At 39.7% G+C, this 21,435-nt stretch overlaps 1 protein-coding gene across 1 annotated transcript; it reads left to right on the top strand.

Moving 5' to 3' along the window:
- Nucleotides 1-7,677: 7,677 nt before the first annotated feature.
- Nucleotides 7,678-21,149, top strand: GHDC (GH3 domain containing). Its single transcript, XM_089505403.1, has 8 exons — nucleotides 7,678-7,849; nucleotides 8,977-9,173; nucleotides 9,636-10,239; nucleotides 10,880-11,069; nucleotides 13,788-13,859; nucleotides 14,421-14,554; nucleotides 17,225-17,313; nucleotides 20,928-21,149. Exons 1-8 carry the CDS (start codon nucleotides 7,678-7,680, stop codon nucleotides 21,147-21,149), a joined length of 1,680 nt encoding a protein of 559 aa, XP_089361529.1.
- Nucleotides 21,150-21,435: the final 286 nt, after the last annotated feature.

Raw genomic sequence — 21,435 nt, 5'->3', positions numbered from 1 at the left:
TGCAGCCCTCTTACCACTCCCCACTGCCTCTAATTATAAAAAAAAAATGTGAATTGTTTTCACACAAGTTCATTTTGGTATTTTGTGCATGGTGAATACAAGTGTATTTTTTGTTTTTTTTTAATCTTTATTTTGTAATTTTTCGGTACTTTTTTGAAACCTACCTTTTCCCGTTTTCTTTCTTAACTATTTCACTCACCACGCTCCTTTCCATTAATTTCATTTTTTTATTTCATATTTTGTTTCCAAAATGTAAAACTTCAGTGCACGAAAGGCAAGCCAGGTGTTGCAGCGCAATGTCTACCTTGCCTTTTGTGGCAGTGAAGGATTAGGGTTCGGTGAACCAAATTAAGCTACACATCAATCATGTTTACTCAGTATAAAAACGTGGCTGCGCCCTAGTTCTGAATGGGTACTAAAAAGAAAAAGAGATAATATAATGAAATAGTGCGTAGACTTAAGAAGCATTTTTGTAATTAAAAAAAATAATATATTCAAATACAAACATATCATTGTAACAGTATAGTGTTTACAGGACTAACATTAAACATAAAAGACAATTTATTGTGAGTACAAACGTCCATTTAGGGAGACAAAAACAATTCTAAGTTCATAGACGTTAAGGTTAAGAAACAAATTGAACTGGCTAGTGCTGAAAATGACCATGAGTTACAGTCTGTTTGTTCTTGGGCAGAATAAGTAAATTGCACCGAATGTTTCTTAAATCGCGTTCACGTTAAAACCCTGGCGCTTTGGAAAGACTGAGCCTTGAGAATTGTGAGTGCACGAGAGTGTGCAGGAGCCGTCATACGTTCCATGTTTATTTCTCCTTTCACCTGCAAATGAATAATGATATTGCACTTATTTCCCAAATAATATACATAGAACGTAGTGGTCTAAGACTTGATTATAATTTTGGAAAAGCAGGATGGGATTAGACCTCCTTTTCCACGCTGTCCATAAGCGAGTAGTCCACGTGCATCCTGTGGGGCCGACCATAACAGCCCTACCTTTTCTTTCTTTAACACTAGGTGATTTCCGGAATGGCATAAATCATCCTTTTCAAAATACATTTGCCGTCAGTCCTCTTCGGTAGCACCATATACATGTCTGGTAATAACCCATAAAGCTATTAGTAATGCTTGCTTTCCACAGAGAACAAATGCGGACGTGTCCCTGTATAATCATCCAGTTTTTGGGTTTAGTGTGTGCTAGGTGACCCGGGCTTGGCTACACTAAGTCTTTATCCCTGTTTTGCTTGTTGATCATTTCAAGAGTCTCCAGTTCCGATTCTACTTCTGCTTTGTGTCTGGCTTACATGTTGGTGATTTACCGTTACATTTGGCAGTCTTTTGAATTCATGAAGGAAGGCTGTTACTGTTGCAAGTTGCCTTTAACATTAATGTTGAATAAACAAGTTATTACATGCTGCAGTCGCCTGAGGTTTAGAATCTGCATAGCTGGAGCGACATGGCTATCCCGAGGTATATATCCCGCTTGATAGATGCAGGTTGAGCGAAATAATTTGGCCAGTATAAAGCTGTGATGTTACTGGAAGGTTTGGCAATTGTAGGTAACGGGCTGTCTCAGAGGTAGCCGGGTATTGTATAATTCACAATCCAAATATCTCCATCTAGTTTGGTTCATTTGGATGAAATTCGTTTGGATTCCAGTAAATAAATATGTTAAGGCTAAACAAACTTTTGAGATATGGGTGTTCCATATGATCCTATAACCTTCTTTTCTAAAATTGCACAGGGCGTCATGGTATATTTTACAAAACACAGTGATTCCTCTTCACGTTCTTAAAAATACAGACTATTTTTTGTTTCACAGCAACCTACTATACTTTCCCCACTCAGCTCTCCCTCACCCAAAGGGTAATATGTGCAAAATCCCAGTCCTCTGTGGTTAATTCTACATGAGAGGGTTCTTTTCTTGCAGCAGAGATGTCACAGCAATTTATATGCTATAACTGATGTTTGCCAAATTTGCAGTCCAGATTACTGTTTTAGAAATGGTATATTTGTCATCGGAACTCCATCATTTTTTGGGTGATATATTACAAAAGCATAATCGTGTGGTTTCCTTTAACCGAACCAACAAATGCAAATGTTTATCTTAAAGGGACTCTGTTGCCGAAACGGGGTTTATGCTGTAAGGTAGATCATTTGCAGAATGTCTTTCTAGCAAGCATAGAGCATCTCATGTAGCAGGAGGATTTGGAGGATTCGTCCTTCATTTGTGACATCCACTTATGACACGATGGGTTCCTTTAATAATATCATCATTTATTTGGATGTGGGTTCCAAAATCGAGTTATTTGTTTACTATTGTGTTAGTAGCGCTCACCCGATGTATTTTACATTCGCTGTAATTACCGCGTTGCAGAGTCCGTTTAGGTAATACAAGTATTTTAGTTGCATAGATCTTTTGCTCCTGCTGGCGTCTTTTGAAGCTTTTATGTCATATTCTCCAGTCAGGAAATATTTCTTACTGTAGTCATCTGCTACATTAATTAAATCAAGAGAGACTCTTACAAACTCTTCTATTGCAATAGAGCAGCTGCAGTCAAATACTAAGTGAAATATGCTGCTCCCCTATTAAAGAAAGTAATAATTTGGTTACTGGTTTATTCAATAATATCGTATCTACTAGTAGATTGCCGCACTTTTGCAGCTAAGATGAAAATGGGACGCTCCATCAACATGAATGACCCTCAGCTGAGCATTCTATATTGCGGCTCAGAGATATTATGAAACAGGTTGTGTTTCATAATATCTCTGTGTATTGTGCCTAAAGGGTGAGGTTTTCGTTCGGCCGACTAGCAGCGGTCACTGAATGAACAGTCCATATTCCATTTTGCTAAAAACCGAAGTCTCCTGTAGTCTCACTTTCTAAAGGGGGCTTCGAAACAACCTCCCTCTGCTGCATGATCTGCTCAGGGTACAGACGGCAGCGATGGATCATAAAATTCACAAATGTCTTCCACTAAGAAGATCTGCCGCCAACAAAAGCGATAGAAGTAGGGATGTGCTTTGTATGTAAAAGGGTAGAGCTGGAAAGGGAATGGCTGGACGCAAAGGCTGGTAACACTGTATGAACGTTAGGGGAACGGAAAGAGATGGGGCTTTACTGTAGCTCCTACCACGCAACCAGGGCAAGAGGATGGATTGGGTAATACCTTAATATCCAAGTTTGATCAAACATTGCTGTATTAACACACAATCCTAAGCATAACAACATGCGCTCACTGATGTCAGGGGAAACATTTGGTCTTTGGAAGATGTAAGTCACAGGACAAGAATTTCTCCCCAGTGGGTTGCGTTTAAATATGTCAGAGGTGGCATGTGTTGAACGGGTAGTAGATATACTGAGACATGATACACATGCAGGAACAATTTGGCAGAGATGGGACCTCAGCACAGTTTGTTTCAGGATGTATGCCAACCAGATTTATGTGCCTTGATTTTATGTGCTATAGCGAGAGGTCTAGGGACAACAACAATAAATGGGAAGCCGAACAAAATTCTTCATCTGTAACATGTGGCAGTCCGTGGTTTTTATGGTACGGTCGTCAGTGTAAGTCAACATTCCAGAAATAACACTGATCATGAATGAAGCAACTATACTCTGTCTGCCCGAAACCAAACCACCAAAGACGAGGCATTTATTTAAAAAAAACCCAGTAGCTTTATTGTAAAGACAATCAAACCATATGCTATGCATTCATCCTTGCATGGGGCCTGGGGGGCGTCTTACTACTCTTTCTATTTTAGTGAATAGGTCCCTGGTAGTTACTTTTTTTTTTCTTTTTTTGGTGCCAGTAGTCCATGTCTTGTGCATTGAAGGTACCCTCTTACATTATGTTTAAATAAGTATTGAATTTAAATGCCTCTTCTGGTAACTATAGCGCCCCTTTGGTTTCTTAACTGGAATCTTCTAATTCTTTGTATCCCGTATTGATTCCTCGGCACTGAATGTGTCCTACAGTTGGGAAACGATCACAAACATATTCTAAGAATAGAGCTCAACCGAGATCCAGTTTTCAAAATCAATAAATTACAGCACAACTTGCTTGTAGCTATAATATGCTTGGGTGGAAATGTTTCCGGCTTCTGTGGGAGCGTCGATGCCTTTTTGTACCGACTGAGTGTGACCATGCGGCACGTTGTACATGTGATGAAATGCATGCATTTTTAACCATGACCCAGATTTGACCCATCCCCTTATATCTTTGAAAAGGTTGGGTGTCTTGTTAATGTGTATTTAATAACTTTCTTTTTTCTCTGCTTGAAGGGCCATTTCATTCATCAAAACATTTAAATGCCTATATTTGTTTAAAGTGCATATGTTTTCTCCGGCATGTTTCCATCTCCAGTCCAAACTACATATTGCAGAGTTTGGCGAATCGATCAAATTACAAATCATAGGTCTCTTAAGACAGTTAGTGTTAGGAAATACTAAAAATGTTTGCTACAAGACAGGGCTGTTGAAATCTAGTCCTGAAAGCTCTTAGACACACACGGCTGAATTGATGCTCACGCACTTCTCGGTGATTCACAATTCTAATTTGTTATAAGCTAGACAGATCTTGAAACTATGGTAGCCATACCACCATCAAGAACCACGTTCTGCACTCCAGGTGTATAACCGGCTTTCTGCCTGTACCCGGCCAGGACAATGGTCTCTATTCACTTAAGGGAGAGTTGTTAGGAGAGTCATGGTTTTGGTTCTCTTACTTTTTGCTATTATTAATGGCCAACAATGGCAGGTTTTACCAGCAAGAAGGACTGACCTGGCCCTGCATAATGTGTAATTCAATGGGTAAGGTGACTTTCATGAAATCTTACACATCATGTGGGACCAGCCGAGTTCTTCCTGTAGCAGAATCTCACTGGGTTTCAACCTCTATAATGTATAGCAAACTCTCATTTTAGTAAATAGACCCCAATGTAGTTTGAATCTGTACATCAACTAGGAAAATTTAGTGGTCTGTTTAATGAGCCATATCCCAGTCTGAACCCATTCTCCCACATTTAGTTCAGTTAATAATGTTAATTATTGTATAGAAGCATAAAGAAAACAATATAGACATAATATAAGAGAAACAAACGGGAAACCACTCAGGACACATATAAATATGTACATATATATCTTTTTAAATACCGCTCTCAGTATATAATTCAGGGTGTTTTTGAATGTTTGCCTTTTATTAGGTTAAAAAAACAACAACAACAACAACAAATCCACTTTTTCAAACAAGCAAAATGATTTACTAAACAGTGTTAGCCTTGATGTAGTTTCTGTGGATTGGCACTGTTTATTAAATATGGTTTGGTGTGCCTTATCAAAGCAGAAATTCCTTCATACTTGCCCAAAAATTATTATTAACCCCTTCTCGCTTTCTGCCATTGGAAATTTTGAATGGCCACATTTAAGGGGTTCTTTTGAAGGTCAAAGGGAATTCTGTTGTAAATGGGCACAAAAAGCCTTTCAGGAATGTAATCACAAGACATTGTCCTGCAACTAAACTGTTCATGTCAGCTGTAGGGGGCATCCTATAGGGTACGGAAGAGTTGTTCCCTTTGCAGCAACCTGAAGGTTAGCCATGCCTGCAGTACTTACGGGTCACATAGGGTTTTAGTTTTTTTTCTTTACTTAAGTATTTTCATTTTTTATTTTCTTTTTTCCCCCTATATTTGTATTTGCCTATAGCTTTCTGAAAAAATCAGATCTGTGTTTGCTAGGTTCTTAATTTTTAATGCTCCTTTTACCCTCAATATCTTGGTAGTTTAAATCCTATTGTGTTTTGTGCATTTGTGACATTTATTTTGGAAATAAATTGTATTTTCCATTATATAAATTGTTTTGTTATTAAACATATATTACAGTGAATACTTATTTTTCTTTCTTATAAATCAAAAGAATGGTTGCTTACTCTAGAAATGACTGCGCTTTCTCCTTGTTTTACAGTAATGTCCTTTGGACTTTCATTATTCCATCCAGACCCATTCACTAGAATTGCTGACTCCTCCTGGAATGTCCATTCATTAAATCTGCTGTTAGAGGGGGATACCTAGCCGACATGGCCAGTAATAAACCTCTGTAAGCAACAACATGGCCAGTAGCAACCCTACTTGGATTCGTACTCGTTCATTTTAGTTTACCATCTCAGTAATAGAATCTATACTATTTGTATCCTCATCCAAGTGTTATAAAAACCACTTTGTAAGGAGGCTGATCTGCAAGGGGACAAATGGCCATAAGGGTGGCCATAAGGGGTGGGGTGGGGTGGCTGCAGACTTAAAAAACTGAAAGCTATAATTTGGATTAAAGGGAATCTGATGGCTGGAGTCGCCCTTTGAGTTTTTCCTGCATGTCTCTATGGCTGTTCAGCTGTAATAACAGGGCAGTCAGAAGGAAAAAAAACAACCTGACATAAGGGGGTTTTCGTTAAAAAAAAACAAAAAAAACACCACACCAAACAAAACCTGGCAACTCGTCTAAAAAGGAAAAGGCACATTCCAGTGATAAACATGGCGTCGAACACTTCATCAATCATCGCTCATTCAGGTGGGCGTGGATTTTCAGATGTGGGCGTGGTTGCATGTTGACGTTTTGAACAGGGAAGTGAAGGTAAGCGATCTGTGGAGTAAAGGATTTCGCCCGCCGTGGGTTTAGGATATCCCGGTGTGCCGGCCCCGTTATAATATGGAAATATTTATGTCGGCATTTGAGGGCGTTACTCCATATAATATATATTCTGCGTGTAGAAACAGACCGGACATTATGGTTTCTTTAAACGCTGACAGGAAGTCATAAAGTGACAGAAAGGCTTAGTGACCCCCCTGGAACCCACAGAGCCCCCTCCACAGCTGTGTGAAATATATGCAGGGCATGTACTTATTGTTTTTTCCACCCCAGAGTTATGGGGGGTAATGGCTGTCTGCATATTTCTGGGCAAGAAATAAAAAGCAGAATAGCCAAGAAAAAATGGGGCGAAAACCAGATTTGCCACCAACTTTGGAAGAGATTGGTGACAAAATGGCCTTGGGGCGTCTTTTCGTTATCTTATGGTTTGGATGGGTAGTTTCCCACCGTGCCTACTTTGAAAAAGTGACGCACATTATATTGGATAAAATAGATTCCTGTGCATATATGGTGATTTCCGAGTAATGTGAAAAAAAAGGTCCTTAAAAAAACCCAAAACATGATATTGCAGGCATTTACCGGACAGTTGTGTCATAAAAATGAAAGCAGACGTATCCAGGGATTATCTTTTGGAAGTGAAATCAGATTTTAAGTACATCTCCTAGCCCAGCTTTGAGTCCGATCTTATCGTGGTGACCTTCCAGAAGTGGGTGAAGGTCACTGGAGAATCGTGAGAAGTCGCCATTGCCTTTGAGAACAATGAGCTTTCTTTCCTGCAAGGTGTTAATGGCGGCCACTTCCGGCACCTAGATCCCTCTTTTGCCCATTAAACGACATTCATTGGTAAATGGTGGTTGTGGGAGTAGTCGGTCCACGCAATCTATGATAGATTTTGTTTCTATTTTTCATTTTTATTTTCTCATCAGGATGCTTCTTCTCCTAATTCTCACCCTGTTTCTGGGGACAAGTGGAACTATTGTCCTTTTCATCTGGAGAGGCTGGACTGTGGAAAGACTGACAGCCATGTGTTGGCGTTGGTGGTTCCTCCATGTCCTGTCCAAACAGAACCAGCTCAGGATCCTGGACTGTGACGCCAGCAACGCACACGGCCTCCAGGAGAAGTTATTACTGAAAGCGCTGCGGGGGCTGCAGGACACGGAGTATGGCAAGAAGCACCACTTTAAAGATGTGGCAGGTCAACAGAGACTGTGTTCTGACTGGAACTCGTTTAGTTTAATGTCAGGTTTTGTGGATGTATAGGCAGCTTTTTCGAATTGCGCTTTATTATGCAAATATCATTCTCTTGCTTTTCAGTAAATGTTTCTGAACCCTCATATGACCGATGACTTTTGTTAACAATCGTCCAATAATCGCTGACATAAATATTAAGTCTACCATTACATTATCTAAGTTTGCTTCAGAAAAGCTAAAATCTGTGGCTAGGTGGGGTCCCTTTTAGTTGCCTTAAAATGAGACGCAAGCCATCATGTTTTCTTTAATACATAGAACTGGGTGGTCCCTTAAATGTTCATGTTGCCCCTGCCTTGCTAATTCTCATGGTTTCCCTTTCCCTATCTGTATGTCATGTAGGAGATACGTTCAACCAAATACATCTCTGCGCACGGACTTACTGCCAGTCAGCTCCATTGCTGGCTCGGTGAACACTACATCTGGGGGTCTGTTCAGACCCCTTTGCGCATGTGCAGAAAGCATTTCCTTTGATTTCAATGAAAGCACATTCCTGATTGGCCTTAGATGAGTCCTTTCATTTCTTTTTGTAGAATGCATATTAAAATACTCGCAGAGTACCTTAGTTTGTATTTTTTTAGTGGGGGTCTCAGGACAGTAAACTGGTCCTTTTTAATAAATGAGTTATGATGTAAGCTGCTATCTGTTCCCATTTAAAGAGTTCCTAATGCAGAAATATTATTATTATATTTTGCAAAAGCTATTACATAGGCTTATGAATGTTCCGTCTGTAAAATACAATATTTGTAAACGTGACAGGTCGGGTTTAAGTCTTATAATTGGGGATTTATGTAACAAAGGATACGCGGAGACATTTTACGATTGGCATGCTGTTAGGATGACTACTACTCTGCTTTGCATTACTCTTTACACAATGCTCTGTATTTAATTTAAACACCAATGTCAGGAAAAATAGAAGTGTGCTTCTAATTTTTTATCTTTTTTTCTAAAAATGTTCTGGGTTTTTTTTTAACATTCTGTAGGCAGTTTGTGAAAGTAACCCTGTATGAACCAAAGAATTTTACAGATTTGTAACTTTTCTCCTTATGCTTTTTGCTTTTGTTCCCTCTTTAGACATTTTCTCCTTCAAGAGACTTCACCCACTGACTCATTACAGTCACTACAAAGATTATATACAGCAAATGGCTCAGGGGGAACAGAACATTTTGGTAACAGGAGGACCCCTTGCACTTGTAGCTACAGCTGGGACATCTGGATTATCCTCTCTGGTGCCTGTTAAAGCCAGCAGTGCCACTGAGCGCTTCATACAGGTACGTCTTGTCTTCTTCCTGTGTCGAAGGGGTTTGCCAGGGCAGACTTGATATGTAATGATGTTTACAGCAGGCTATGTTTAAGAAATCGAATGTGCTGTTTGGAGTAGCACAGTGACTTGCTGTGAGGAACAGAACATAGTGATGAATTATAGCGAATTAACCAAATTAAATGAATAAATACCTAGTTCTGTATATAACAGTAGGATGGGCCCAAGAACGTTTTATCTGATTGGAGTTGTATAATCTTGTGAGAATGCCGTTACTTGGTGGTTGAAGGTAGCATTGTATATGCATGCAAGGGGTTGTCATACAGAGACCACGTACTTCAGGAGAATTTGGGGAACCTGTAGTCCAATCTTACCAAGTGGCCCAGTAATAACGGCACCTGTTAGAGAGCATACTATGTTTGCATTATCCATTCCACTCCATAACCTGGCTGAATGATCTTTTTGGTTCTAGGGGACATCCGTATGTTTACAAGTAATTCAAAAGAGCTTTCCTGGAGCTTTAGAAAAAGTAACCAAGTTTACCTTCCCACCAAACCAAATCAACTCCCATGCTGGAATTCCTGTAGGTTCCTACCCATGTGCCACCTCTGCAAGCTTCCTAGAGTACCTTTATTCACCCTCTCCCCCACACCATCCTACCATGTCCCACCATGAAGTGTTATACACACAGATCCTTTATGCCCTGAAAGACCGTGGTTTGATGGTGCTTGAAGCCAACCTTGCATGGCATCTCAGACAAGTGTTCTCATTCATGGAAACTTACTGGGGTTCGTTGGTCACAGATATTGAGATGGGATATCTGAACCCTGACCTGAAGCTTCCTTTGGACGCTAGAAGGGAGATTGAAGACTATTTGCTTCCAGATGTTGGCCGAGCTGCAGAACTTCGTGCCCAGTTTGAAAAGGGCTTTGTCGGGATTGCTAAGAGGATCTGGCCACAGTTACAGGTGGTCGTAGCAGTGGGATCGGGTGCAAATGAGCTGGACTTACAGAGTTTGAAGGACACTGCATGTCAAGGAATCCTAATTTATTCTCCAATGTATTATGCAGTAGAAGGTAGTTATTACGCTGCTTTTGATCAGTTCACCTTTCCCCTTGGATATTTTTAGTAGCTGTTTTTTCTTTTATTATTTTTATAACTTTATAATAGAGAAATCGTTAGTTAAAGCCATCAGTTTTAACTGAAGAGATTATATAGAGAATGGGGTAACTCATTTGGAGAGTCACCATGTATTCCGAAACTTTTACTGAAACGAGCCTGCCCCTCCCTGTGTATGTACATAACCCACCTCTACTCACTTAGACTTAGACAATGTGAAGCTAATGTGAGTGAGATGAAAACACAATTTTTCCAGAATGTATTTACAGACAACTCTTCTTGTAAAGGAAACTAAATCGGGGGTCATTTTGTTAAGAAACTGAGGGAAAAGCAGGTTTGACTTTCTATCCACGCTTTACAGCCCTGTTAGGTTTTACATTGGTTTTTATTTTATCTTATCCAGTCCATCTTATGTGTTGCTCCATACTCCACCTCTGGTTTTCTCCCCTTTGCCTTTCTTTCCTACTTTTCACTTCACGCAGCTCTTGTTGCTTTTATTTCCTCACCTGCCATGTTCCTAAGTCATTTATTTTTGCATTTGAAGATTCTTTCTTACAGAACCCCTTCTTATCCTCAGTTAATTTGACTCCTCCTCAGGACTAATTGGAGTGAACCTGTGGCCAGAGAATATTGACCCACGTTATGTTATGTGCCCTCGCTCTGCTTTCTTTGAATTTATACCATTGAGCACCATCAAAGAAGAAGAGCCAGATACCGTCTGTATGAAGGATGTGATCATTGGGGAAGCTTATGAACTCGTTATCACCAACACAGATGGACTCTGCAGGTAAGTGTAAGGAGAAAGGTTTGCGGCAACCTAAAATTTTAAAATAATAAAATCTGTCTGTAGGATCCTAGGAACTGTAGGTGTAAATCTACAGGTTTGCAACTTAATACGGAATAAGTCCAAGATGCTAAGTGAGAAGGAAAAAAAAACAACTTTACGCGGTTTACTGCAGGCTGACCAGGCAAAGACCAACAAAAGTGTCATACAGAAAATAACTGAAAACACACAGAGTTGAGTTATTTTTTCTTAAGTAAAGAAAATAGTCATCCTAATACTCCGACCCTAGAGGGAATTCCACAGAGTGAACTTTGGAAATACACTCAAAACAGCCCTACATGGGGTTGGAATATTTCTTATTCATACTATTATTGTGATTGTTAGTGCTGCATGTATTTGACAGCTATAGTTTTACAGGGAATGTACTGGACGGTCATAAGGTTTCACTTATAACGCAGTTCTCGGCTCTAGGGACTGTAATACAAGGCTGGTGCTTTCAGATTAGTTGTATATTCAGGAACCGGGTCCATACAGACGACTGTAAAGACCCAGAGCGCCCAAAGATTGTGTGCAGGAGTTACTGTGCAGTAGCGGAGTAGGACAGGACCCGGTGCAGGGCGACCGCACTCTCCCGCTGGGCATCTAGGGTTGTGCAGCCACATACCAGCGCCCTGACATAGCAGCGGATGATGACAGAACAGAGCAGGACTTGGAGATATCCTACAGGCACCCTGGAGCAGGCATGAGACATAACACTGGAATCATGTGCAGGTTGCTTCAGGCTGGGAGTAGGGAAGCTAAGCAGAGTATATAGCAGAAACATAAGCAAGGGACAGGGAGACCAAGCAAGAAACATAACCAGACAAGATATACATAATACAGGGCACAACAGGGAACAAGACAAGGAATACTCAAGATCCGACATGAACAGGACACACTGCTGCCGGGGATACGAGACAGGACACCCCGCTGCTGGGGATACGAGACAGGACACCCCGCTGCTGGGGATACGAGACAGGACACCCCGCTGCGGGGATACGAGACAGGACACCCCGCTGCCGGGGATACGAGACAGGACACCCCACTGCCGGGGATACGAGACAGGACACCCCGCTGCTGGGGATACGAGACAGGACACATCAGACTGACACACAGATACTGGAACTAGCCTAGGACTATATGATAACTATTGGAGATTCCGTCGCATCTTATGGCCATAGTATGCTTAGCCCACCACTACGCCAAAGTACTCCAATGACGGTGAGTCCTAACGCTAAAGCCTGCTTACAGAGGTACGAAATAAACTGAACACTGAAGCTATACACACATCAGAGAGACATGCCGGTATACTGCAGACTGAGACAAACAGAACCAATGGGACGCACCTTATAAAGGAAACAGAGCTAACGCGAAGAGCAGGACTGGAATCCAGGAATCGGGTTCAGGACAGAGCAAACAGAAATCCAGAAATGGATCACAACAAGACACGCAGCTCCGCAGCCTGGGTAGAGCGTGACAGTATAGTAACATCTATATATATATATATATATATATATATATACACATACATACATATAATTCTTTTTATGCTTTGTTTTTGCTGATTTTTGTTTGCCCACATATAGACTAAAGTGTTTTATTTTACTCAATCTTTAAAAAAAGATCAGAATCAATTTAGCTTCCTGTATTTTGTCTTTACAATGTTTCCTTAACTTACTGAACTGTGTCAAAAGCTAAACCGAATAGTTAGCAGTTTGGTAGATGTTGTAGAACGAACTACAGGAAGTGAAACAGCCAACGGATTTATCATAATGAATTGTACAGAAGGGGTTTCTGAGCTGTTGCTTCAAAAATTCCCGTTTCCCGTATGAATCTTAATGTTGATTTAATGTAAAAACACGGTCTATTAACTCACTGATAATGGGGAAAGAAACTCCGTCATACAGTAGAAATCCAAATCTGGTTCTTCTCGTTTACACTGTCATAACTAGTTTAATGTAGGTGAGCACAAGTATGTATTGTCTAGACGGGTAGAACATTTGAATTTCCACCATTTGCCCGCAGCCAGTGTTTTAAGGCATGCAGATAGGAGTTTGCTAAATTGACACTCAGCACAAAGCGCATACTTCATTCCACGCGAACCTTCTAGAACTTCGGCATCTTATTGTTGTGGCCCTGCTTAAGTTGAAGGACTTCCACTGAGTTCTGGAAACTCTTGGATGCAAAGAGTGGGACTGCTTGAGCAATCACTTTCTTCCAGAAATTGAATCCACATTCATTTCCATAGCGACTGCACTTGGTCTGTTACTTATGTGAAACCCATAGCATGGATTCCTACTGACTGCAAACCTCATCCCCGATGCTTCCCAGTAGGAGTGATAGGGTCTGATGTAGCCAGGGTACAGAAGGGGTTCCCCGGTGGGAAGTGCTGAATTGTCCCTTTTAAGACGTTTTTGGGCTCACTCGGCCCTTTGTAAACAAACTGGAGCAGCAGAATTATTGGCCCCGAACATGTGGACGCCTGGACCGGTTGGGATCTTTCATCTCCCCATCTCAATGATCCTGAAAAAATACCATATGCTACCGTTTTTAGATGGTGATGTTAAACCCCCCTCAAAACTGTTATATGCTAAGTTTGTGCAGGTAGCTGGCTGCCAGGTTTGCTTCCATATGGTGAATAATGTGGTTACGGGAAATTAGTTTATCCTCTCCTCATTCCAGATACAGACTTGGAGATGTGGTTCGTGTTACAGCTTTTCACAACCAGAGCCCAGTTCTGGAATTTCTACACAGGTAAGCACTTTAGCCCTAACAGCCTCATTTATCCCTTCGACCACGACGAGAAATGTTTCAAAAAATAAATAAAGATCTCTGTCCCCCATTCTCTGTAAAGTTGAATGGCCAGGGTTGACCCTCTTTAGCCATTTTTTGTCATTCCGAACATGACAAGGTATATATTTTTATATCCTTGTTTTTCAGATAGATGCACATTGCTCATAGGTGGTGCTATAATACAAGAGGCATTCTTCAGTAACATTTTAGTTTGTCTCAGTACTTTTTGTTACATAAATAAAAGTATTATCTTTCCCTGGTTGTGTGTACAAAGTAATTGTGCTTTCCTTGTGCCGCAGTGTGTCTGTGTATATACCGGTATATGTATATAAATATATTGGAGTATATATATATATATATATATATATATATATATATATATATATATATAAATATATATACTTATATAAAATCAATGTCCAATAGAAGACATGTTAAGTATACATGTATATTTAATATTTTGATATACTTTTTTTTACATGGACGATGCTTTATTTATTACATGGCTATTTGGCTTTGCAGGAAGAGTCAGACTTTGAGTGTTCGAGGAGAACGGATTTCCGAGGATGAATTCTATAGAGCTCTTTTGCACACAGTGAATATATGGCCCGGAGCTACCCTTGTAAACTACTGCTGTATAGAGAGTGGAATTCTAGGTAGGTGACAATCCAACGTTCCTCATATAGTTCAGTAACATCATAGGTTTCTAAAGGTTATGTGCAGGTTAAGGTTATGTCCTCACGTTGGCTCCACGCTGGGTCTGGTTCAATGATCTGTCTAAGCCTTAATTGGTTTTAGCAGAGGTACATAATGCATGGTTTGTGATTCAATGACCTGCGTATAATCGCGTTATTAGGGGTAGAATCTAGACAACAAACAATAAACAAAAATGATTCAATGGGCTCCATAGAAAACAATGCATGGTAAAATGGTGCATTTTCTAGATGATGAAAAACAAATCTAAACTTAATCATAAAAGGTAAAACTAATACACAACACCTGGGCAAAGGAATCCTAATACATTTTAGTTGAAGTGTGTGTGTGGGTTCGCATTTTTACAGCTAGTAATTGAGCCTAAATGTTGAATTTCCGTCATCTCAGTCGACTGCCCGGATGTTAGGTTTAATCTGCTTAGACAGTTGGTAAATTGCAATTCGTGTTACTTATCTACGTTCCCTGTGAATTTAAACTGACTTCTTTGCAGCAATTTAGGGCTTGTTCTTTTTTCCTGAAATAGAACAGAAACGAGTAGGGTCATTGAATATGGCCTTGCATATTTAACGTGAGGGAGATGGTAAGCAGATACAACCTGTGTCAGTATTTTCTTTTCTTTTTTTTGTATGAATCACTAATGTGTCCAATATGCTAGATAGAACAGTTCATGTACAAAAAAAACACAACTCTGCTGTTGGCAAAATAAACCCTTCTTTGATCCATCCTATTGGATTGGAAATCACTCCCCTAAATCATTGAAACCTCTCAGACTGTTTTTCTGTAAAACAAATGTTTTATAGGAATCCTCCTCTGAGATTTTTATTTAAAAAAGTAGCAAAACATACCAGACACATTATGACTATTTTTAGGTCAAAGATTTCTTTTCAGCTAGTTCTCGCTATATGTGTATCTTCCTAACGTATGGCTGTGTGTTACTACATCACATATCTATATCAAAAAGGCAGACACTACAGAAGTGGTTTCTAGCATGTGGTATAACTGCTTCTGCGTGATCTGTAACCCAAAACATACAGGTTTTATCTGCCATTCCATATCTAGAATTGTGTTCAAAGCGATATATGCCAGGAGGCGCATCAACTCCTTGGGGTCTTATCACCAAGAAAATAATCTATGAATAAAATACCATTTTTATACCAAAATAAAATTATGGACTCATTGACAATAAATAGTGGACGGCAGTCTCTCCATATCCCATAAATTTCAGTCATTAATTTCTCCTTAGGAAGTCAGGCCGAATTACAGACGAAACCAGGAAAAGTAAAGATTGTTTCAGGTTTATTGGATTGTTTACCATGTATTGGCCACAGGCAAATTTATGTTTAAGTGTTATTTTATCCATATAGTTTTTCTTCATTTTTTGTGATTATTACCCAATTTGTTCCTTCTCTCTCTCGCTGGCATACAAGAAGATGAGACCCCGAGGATTTGATGTGCCTTTATCCACTCTTGGCACTTGTCAGTGCAGATATCAGTTCTCTCTAACATAACGCTATGTTTAATATTTTTTGTTTGCATTTTATGTAGATGTGCCTTCTTTAAAAGGATTTTCTTTGGTTCACACAAGAGTCAAGGTGTAGCTCAGTGGTTGCATTCCATAGGATGGGAGTTAATTTTGTATTTTTATTTTAAGTTCATTTTCTATATTGGTTTTTGCGATCACATCTTCCATATTGAGCACAGATTTTAACTCTGAATTCCAGTTGCCTGCTGCATTGTATTATGGCCATGACCATACTTATTTAGGGAAAGCTAGAGCAGAGAAGCATGCTGAAGCAATCAGCAGACATATTTTAACCAACATTGCCTTTTTAATGAATCTACTAAAAACATATCGGAGGCAAAGCTTTAAGAGTGGGTCTTTTCATTATAGATACCAATGATCCAATAAGCAAGAACTTGCACTATGTACTTTTATATCTAAATCCCGTCCACCTGGTAATTTCCTCGCTATTGAGCCTTACAGCAGCTTCTCTGTTCTTAATAAAATGTATTTAGTAAATGTATGTTTTTATTTCAGTCATTAATGGAAACCACTTAGTTACTATTTCCTGTAAACATATGGCACAGCGTGGATTGGAAAATTCTATCATATACTACTCCCATTCTATACAGCACTTTATTTAACTTTTTAAAGTGGAAAAGTCCCCCCAAATAAAATGTTAGCCATCAGCAGAACATGACCAGTGTTTTTTTAATTCTTCCAAGGTCTTTAAGAGATAGTTTACTGGATCTGCCGGCACTAATAATGAATGCATAGAAAAGTACTCTGTGGGTGCTTTACTATGCACTCTTTGAAAACGGAAAAAAGATAAAAAAAAACCCTAGCTTACCTGAGCTAGAAGCTGCAGCCCTGCAGCTACCCTCCTCCTCTGTGGTCTCATAATTCTTACATTTGCAAGGGGGCCACCACAAAAATTTAAATGGACCACACAGCTTTCATATTCTTATATATGATGTATACGGCAGATGGAGTGCCCCTTTAAGCTTGTTCTTTCTAATCTTATTGAAATAATATAAAATATATGAAAAAATACATAGATTAGGCTAACATTTTATTACACTGTAACTCACAAATGTACTATTCACTCTAGGTCCTTTTTTAGGGGGCTCTGACCCTCACTATGAGGTGTTCATAGCACTGAAGGGAGTTAGAGACTTATCAGAAGAACAAAGATACAAGGTGAGTATGAGGCGCTGGCACGTTCTGAACATTTCATGCTTATGCTTAAAATAAGACATTAGACTTCTTCATTCGGATTTGTACGAATTGCAAATTTAACTAAGCTTGCATAGTTCATCAGTTCATACAAATCTCCAAAAACAAGGCAAGACCCCCCACAAAACAAAGTAAAAAGCTAAAGTAAAAGTAAAAAGTTGTGTGCTCTCATTCACTCCTACTCTTTCACTCTCTCATTCATGTTCTCTCACACAGTTATTCTCATTCACTCTCTCACGCTCTCTGAATATCTTCCTGTCTCTCTGCTGACCGCTTCCCTGATTGAGCCCGGAAGCTCTGCCATTTTGCCTGAATATAACTTCCTGTGAAATTCCGCAAAACGGGAGAGTTTTCGGTGTCATCCTGTCTGCCGCTTGAAGGATTGGGGGAGAGGGCGTTCCTGGAAGCTTTCCCGATTTGGAGGATGAGCAGGACATTGAATTTGTTGTCTGGATTTCATTGTTTTTGCCCTGTTTAACACCCAGAAAGGTTTTACTTCCTTTAGACCCTTTAGACCAGATCGCTGTACGTGGTGATGCATAGACCTGTCAGCTGCTTTTTCAGTCTCCTTCATCAGGAAAAACGTTTAAATAATGGATGACTTTTTTAAGTCCCAAAGATGAGCCTGTCTGCAGCCTTGAGATGTTAAGGTTTGTGAACCATAACTTGTGAAGGGGTAGAGAAGGCGAATATGCCAAACATGAATGCAAAAGAAGATTTAGTGAATCATTAGGTGTAAGGGATGCCCAAAACGAATGTGATCCAGATGCAGCAGGCTTGGGACGTGCGCTCCGTTTCCAACTGTGCAGGAAATGTCCAATGTTAGGATTCATTTTGAGGACTTTTAATAGTTTTTTCAAATTATATTTTAACTAATAATAAATTACATATTGGTGGGCATGTGTGTAATTTGGGAAAACATGGACTAAGCAAGGAGCCATTTAAGAGGGGGTGTGAGGCATTAAACCCTGCAGGGGTGTGAATAGTGTATGGTTGGGCTGGGGTAGTATAAAGTGCTGAAAATGAATCTATCCAATATGTTTAAAAATAGAGTGTATAGTTATTGAAGAACATAAGACACAAAAATGGAGCGTACCTCAAGACAAAGCAACAGTTTATAGGAAGTGGTACAGATGATCAACTGAATCAGAGGGATGAGGTTTAACCTGAAAGTGTCACGGGTGTCAGTTAGAAATTTAGACACTTTTCTACAAAGATGACTAAAACTTCTTGATCTGAGCTTTAGTAATTCTGAAACCGTTTGATAGACGTACACATTGCAGCACGTGGATAGTTGGCTTTCAAGAGCCGGAGCTTCTCCTTTTATACCAATTTGTCTTAACATGTTTTCATTTTCACTCCCCCTCTAGAAGCACCCTATAAATACATTTAATGGAATTGTTGAAAAGTGATCTTCAAAACCCCTTTTACAATTGAGTTTTTGTATGCAGAAAAACTTGTCTCCACTAGGTGGCAGTCCGGTATTACAATCTGTGGCAGTATGTAGTAAAAGGGGCATTTGTAGCGGCACATCGGTGCAGAAATCACATGAATGCCAACCAACATCCCGTTACTAACATGCTTTAAGAGGCAAGCAATTCCCAAATCCAGTGTTTACTGAAAGCCTAGCCTTTATTTTCAAGGAAAAGTTTTATGTTTTGTGCAAAATGAAGTCCTATGCACTTTGTTGAAGTTAAGTTTATTTAGAATGCTTTGATTTCGAGTATTCCTTTAAGGAATGTTTGCTGACATTGGAATGCTCAGAAGGCCCCTCTAACATTCAAAGGAGCTGATCACATATTAGTTATAATGCCACCTCCCCAGGTCCTGCTCAGTTGTAGATAAGTAGTTCCAGTTGTGAGTGGTGCTCTTTGCTCTATGTAAGTAAGCGGCTCCAGATGTCTACAGGAGTGGGGGCAGCTAGTCTCTGAACGGCTCCATGCGGCTTGTGCCCAGCTGATATTTGTGTGGGGTAGCCTGAGAAATGCGCATCTATATTGGATTTCTATATCATTTTGTAAAACCCATCACCCGCTATGCCAAATAAAATTGTTAACTGACTTATGAGTAGGAGTTTAAATGTCAGTAAGCCTTGTGACGCCAATGTAAAATTAGCAATCTCTCTCTTCTTGGTTGTCTTCTTTTACATGAGCTATAGTTTTATTTCCAGATACTTTTTTAAGCCTTGGATACCTTGTGATAGTTACCAGTTGATGAGCTCAGTACAGAAAATTTGCTTTGATTGCTACCTAGAACGTATTTCCATATCTTAGGGGTTTTAACTTCAACGTCAGGGTCTCCGGTTCAGTTGGCAGATGCTCAGGGTTGCAAAAACTGGAGCTGCATGGATTTATAACCATTGATTTAATGGTATCTGAGCACCCTGTTATGTCGTTTTCTAACGGTATATGACATTTGAAATCCCTGCTTGACTTAATTTACAAAATCTTTACTGCTGGAAAAGTAAAATGTTTACATATGGATTATTAGAACTAAAATGATTATGTAGGGCTATTAAATGGCAGATATTCAAAGAAACTTATGGTTGGCTCATTCCCACTCTGTACCAAATACCCTTTATCTTAGTGTTAATGTTAACATGTCATGTCCACATACAGGCATTTCTGGAGGCAGAGTGGCATATAGGGGGTTAAAAGGCATTTCTGGAGGCAGAGTGGCATATAGGGGGTTAAAAGGCATTTCTGGAGGCAGAGTGGCATATAGGGGGTTAAAAGGCATTTCTGGAGGCAGAGTGGCATATAGGGGTTAAAAGGCATATCATGGGGCAGAGTGGCATATAGAGGGTTAAAAGGCATATCGTGGGGCAAAGTGGCATATAAGAAGGTATAAGGCATTTCTGGAGGCAGAGTGGCAAGCCTGGGGGCAGATGTTCATAACTGGAGGGGCAGGCTGGCAAATAAAAGGAAATAAAAACAAAAAATGTTTTTCTCAATCATAGCTTTTCTTAAATATGAAAACATAGTTTACATGAATTAATAAAGAAATAAAAGTTTCTTACAAGAATATTGTGAAGAATAATGCGATCGCTGTTTTGTTCCACTGAATAAAATGGAACTTTTTCATCTAAAAATGTTTGCGGTAGGAAATGTTTGGATTTCATTCTGCATAATGTATTTTAGTTCTTAGGGCCTTTTAACACTTTTGCTTTGCAGCATTTTAATACAAATAATGTGATAAAAGAATGTTTTATAGTTATTTGTACGGCAAATAGTGTGACTCGGGTATAAGGGGTGCGTGTGGGTCTGATTGATGATCATCCCTTATGCTCTGCCTTTATTTTTGATTTTCTCGTGTGTGCTTATTCCTTATTGTCTTTATTCACTTTCACGTTTCTCATCTCATCTCATCATCCATCCCTAAACCTCTCCTTCAACCCTCAGGCCTCAACGCTTTCTGTTTGCTTGTTATTCATGCCCACTCCTCACAGATCTTCCTTATTTACATTCTCCTCTTTTCTGTCTCTCTGCAATTTCATTTTTTGTTCTTCTTATGTATTATGTGTGTTCCTTATGCCTCCTGTTCACTCACTATTTTGTTAATTTTCATTCTGCCAATAGTTGGACCAAGCTCTGCAGGACCATTTCCCCATCTACAAGTCATTCCGATTTAAAGGCAGCATTGGGCCAGTCCGTGTGCACTTGGTGAGCCACCAGTCTTTCTTCAAGCTAAATGTTTTGGCTTCTTGTATCTCTGGTGCCCCCCTGGACCGCATACAGCCGCCTCGGACTTTGAGGCACAGGAGGTTGGCTGAGTGCATACAGAAACAAGTTGTGTCCTAACATCCATTGACCAAACCCCCCCCCCTTCATCTGCAAAAACCCTGAGAAATGAATATTTCCTTACACATCAAATCAGGGAAGGACCCCATCTTCTCATCTTATTCCTTCTCTTCCTCCTCTTTGCCCTCTTATGTGCAAATATGTCTTACATGTTAATCATATTGTTAATTTTGTTAATTTTAATGTTGTACATTTTGTGTTCTCCCCTCATTGTTATAATGGTAAGGAATCTTTTGGCGCTTTATCAATAAAAAAATAACCCTCTTTCCACATAAACAACATCTTA

Source organism: Sceloporus occidentalis, unplaced genomic scaffold, assembly GCF_023333645.1.
Source record: "Sceloporus occidentalis isolate IW3139 unplaced genomic scaffold, rSceOcc1.0.p SCAF_327, whole genome shotgun sequence".
NCBI lineage: Eukaryota > Metazoa > Chordata > Lepidosauria > Squamata > Phrynosomatidae > Sceloporus > Sceloporus occidentalis.
Note: the sequence above shows the minus strand (reverse complement) of the source record. Positions and strands in the feature narration are given on the sequence as shown.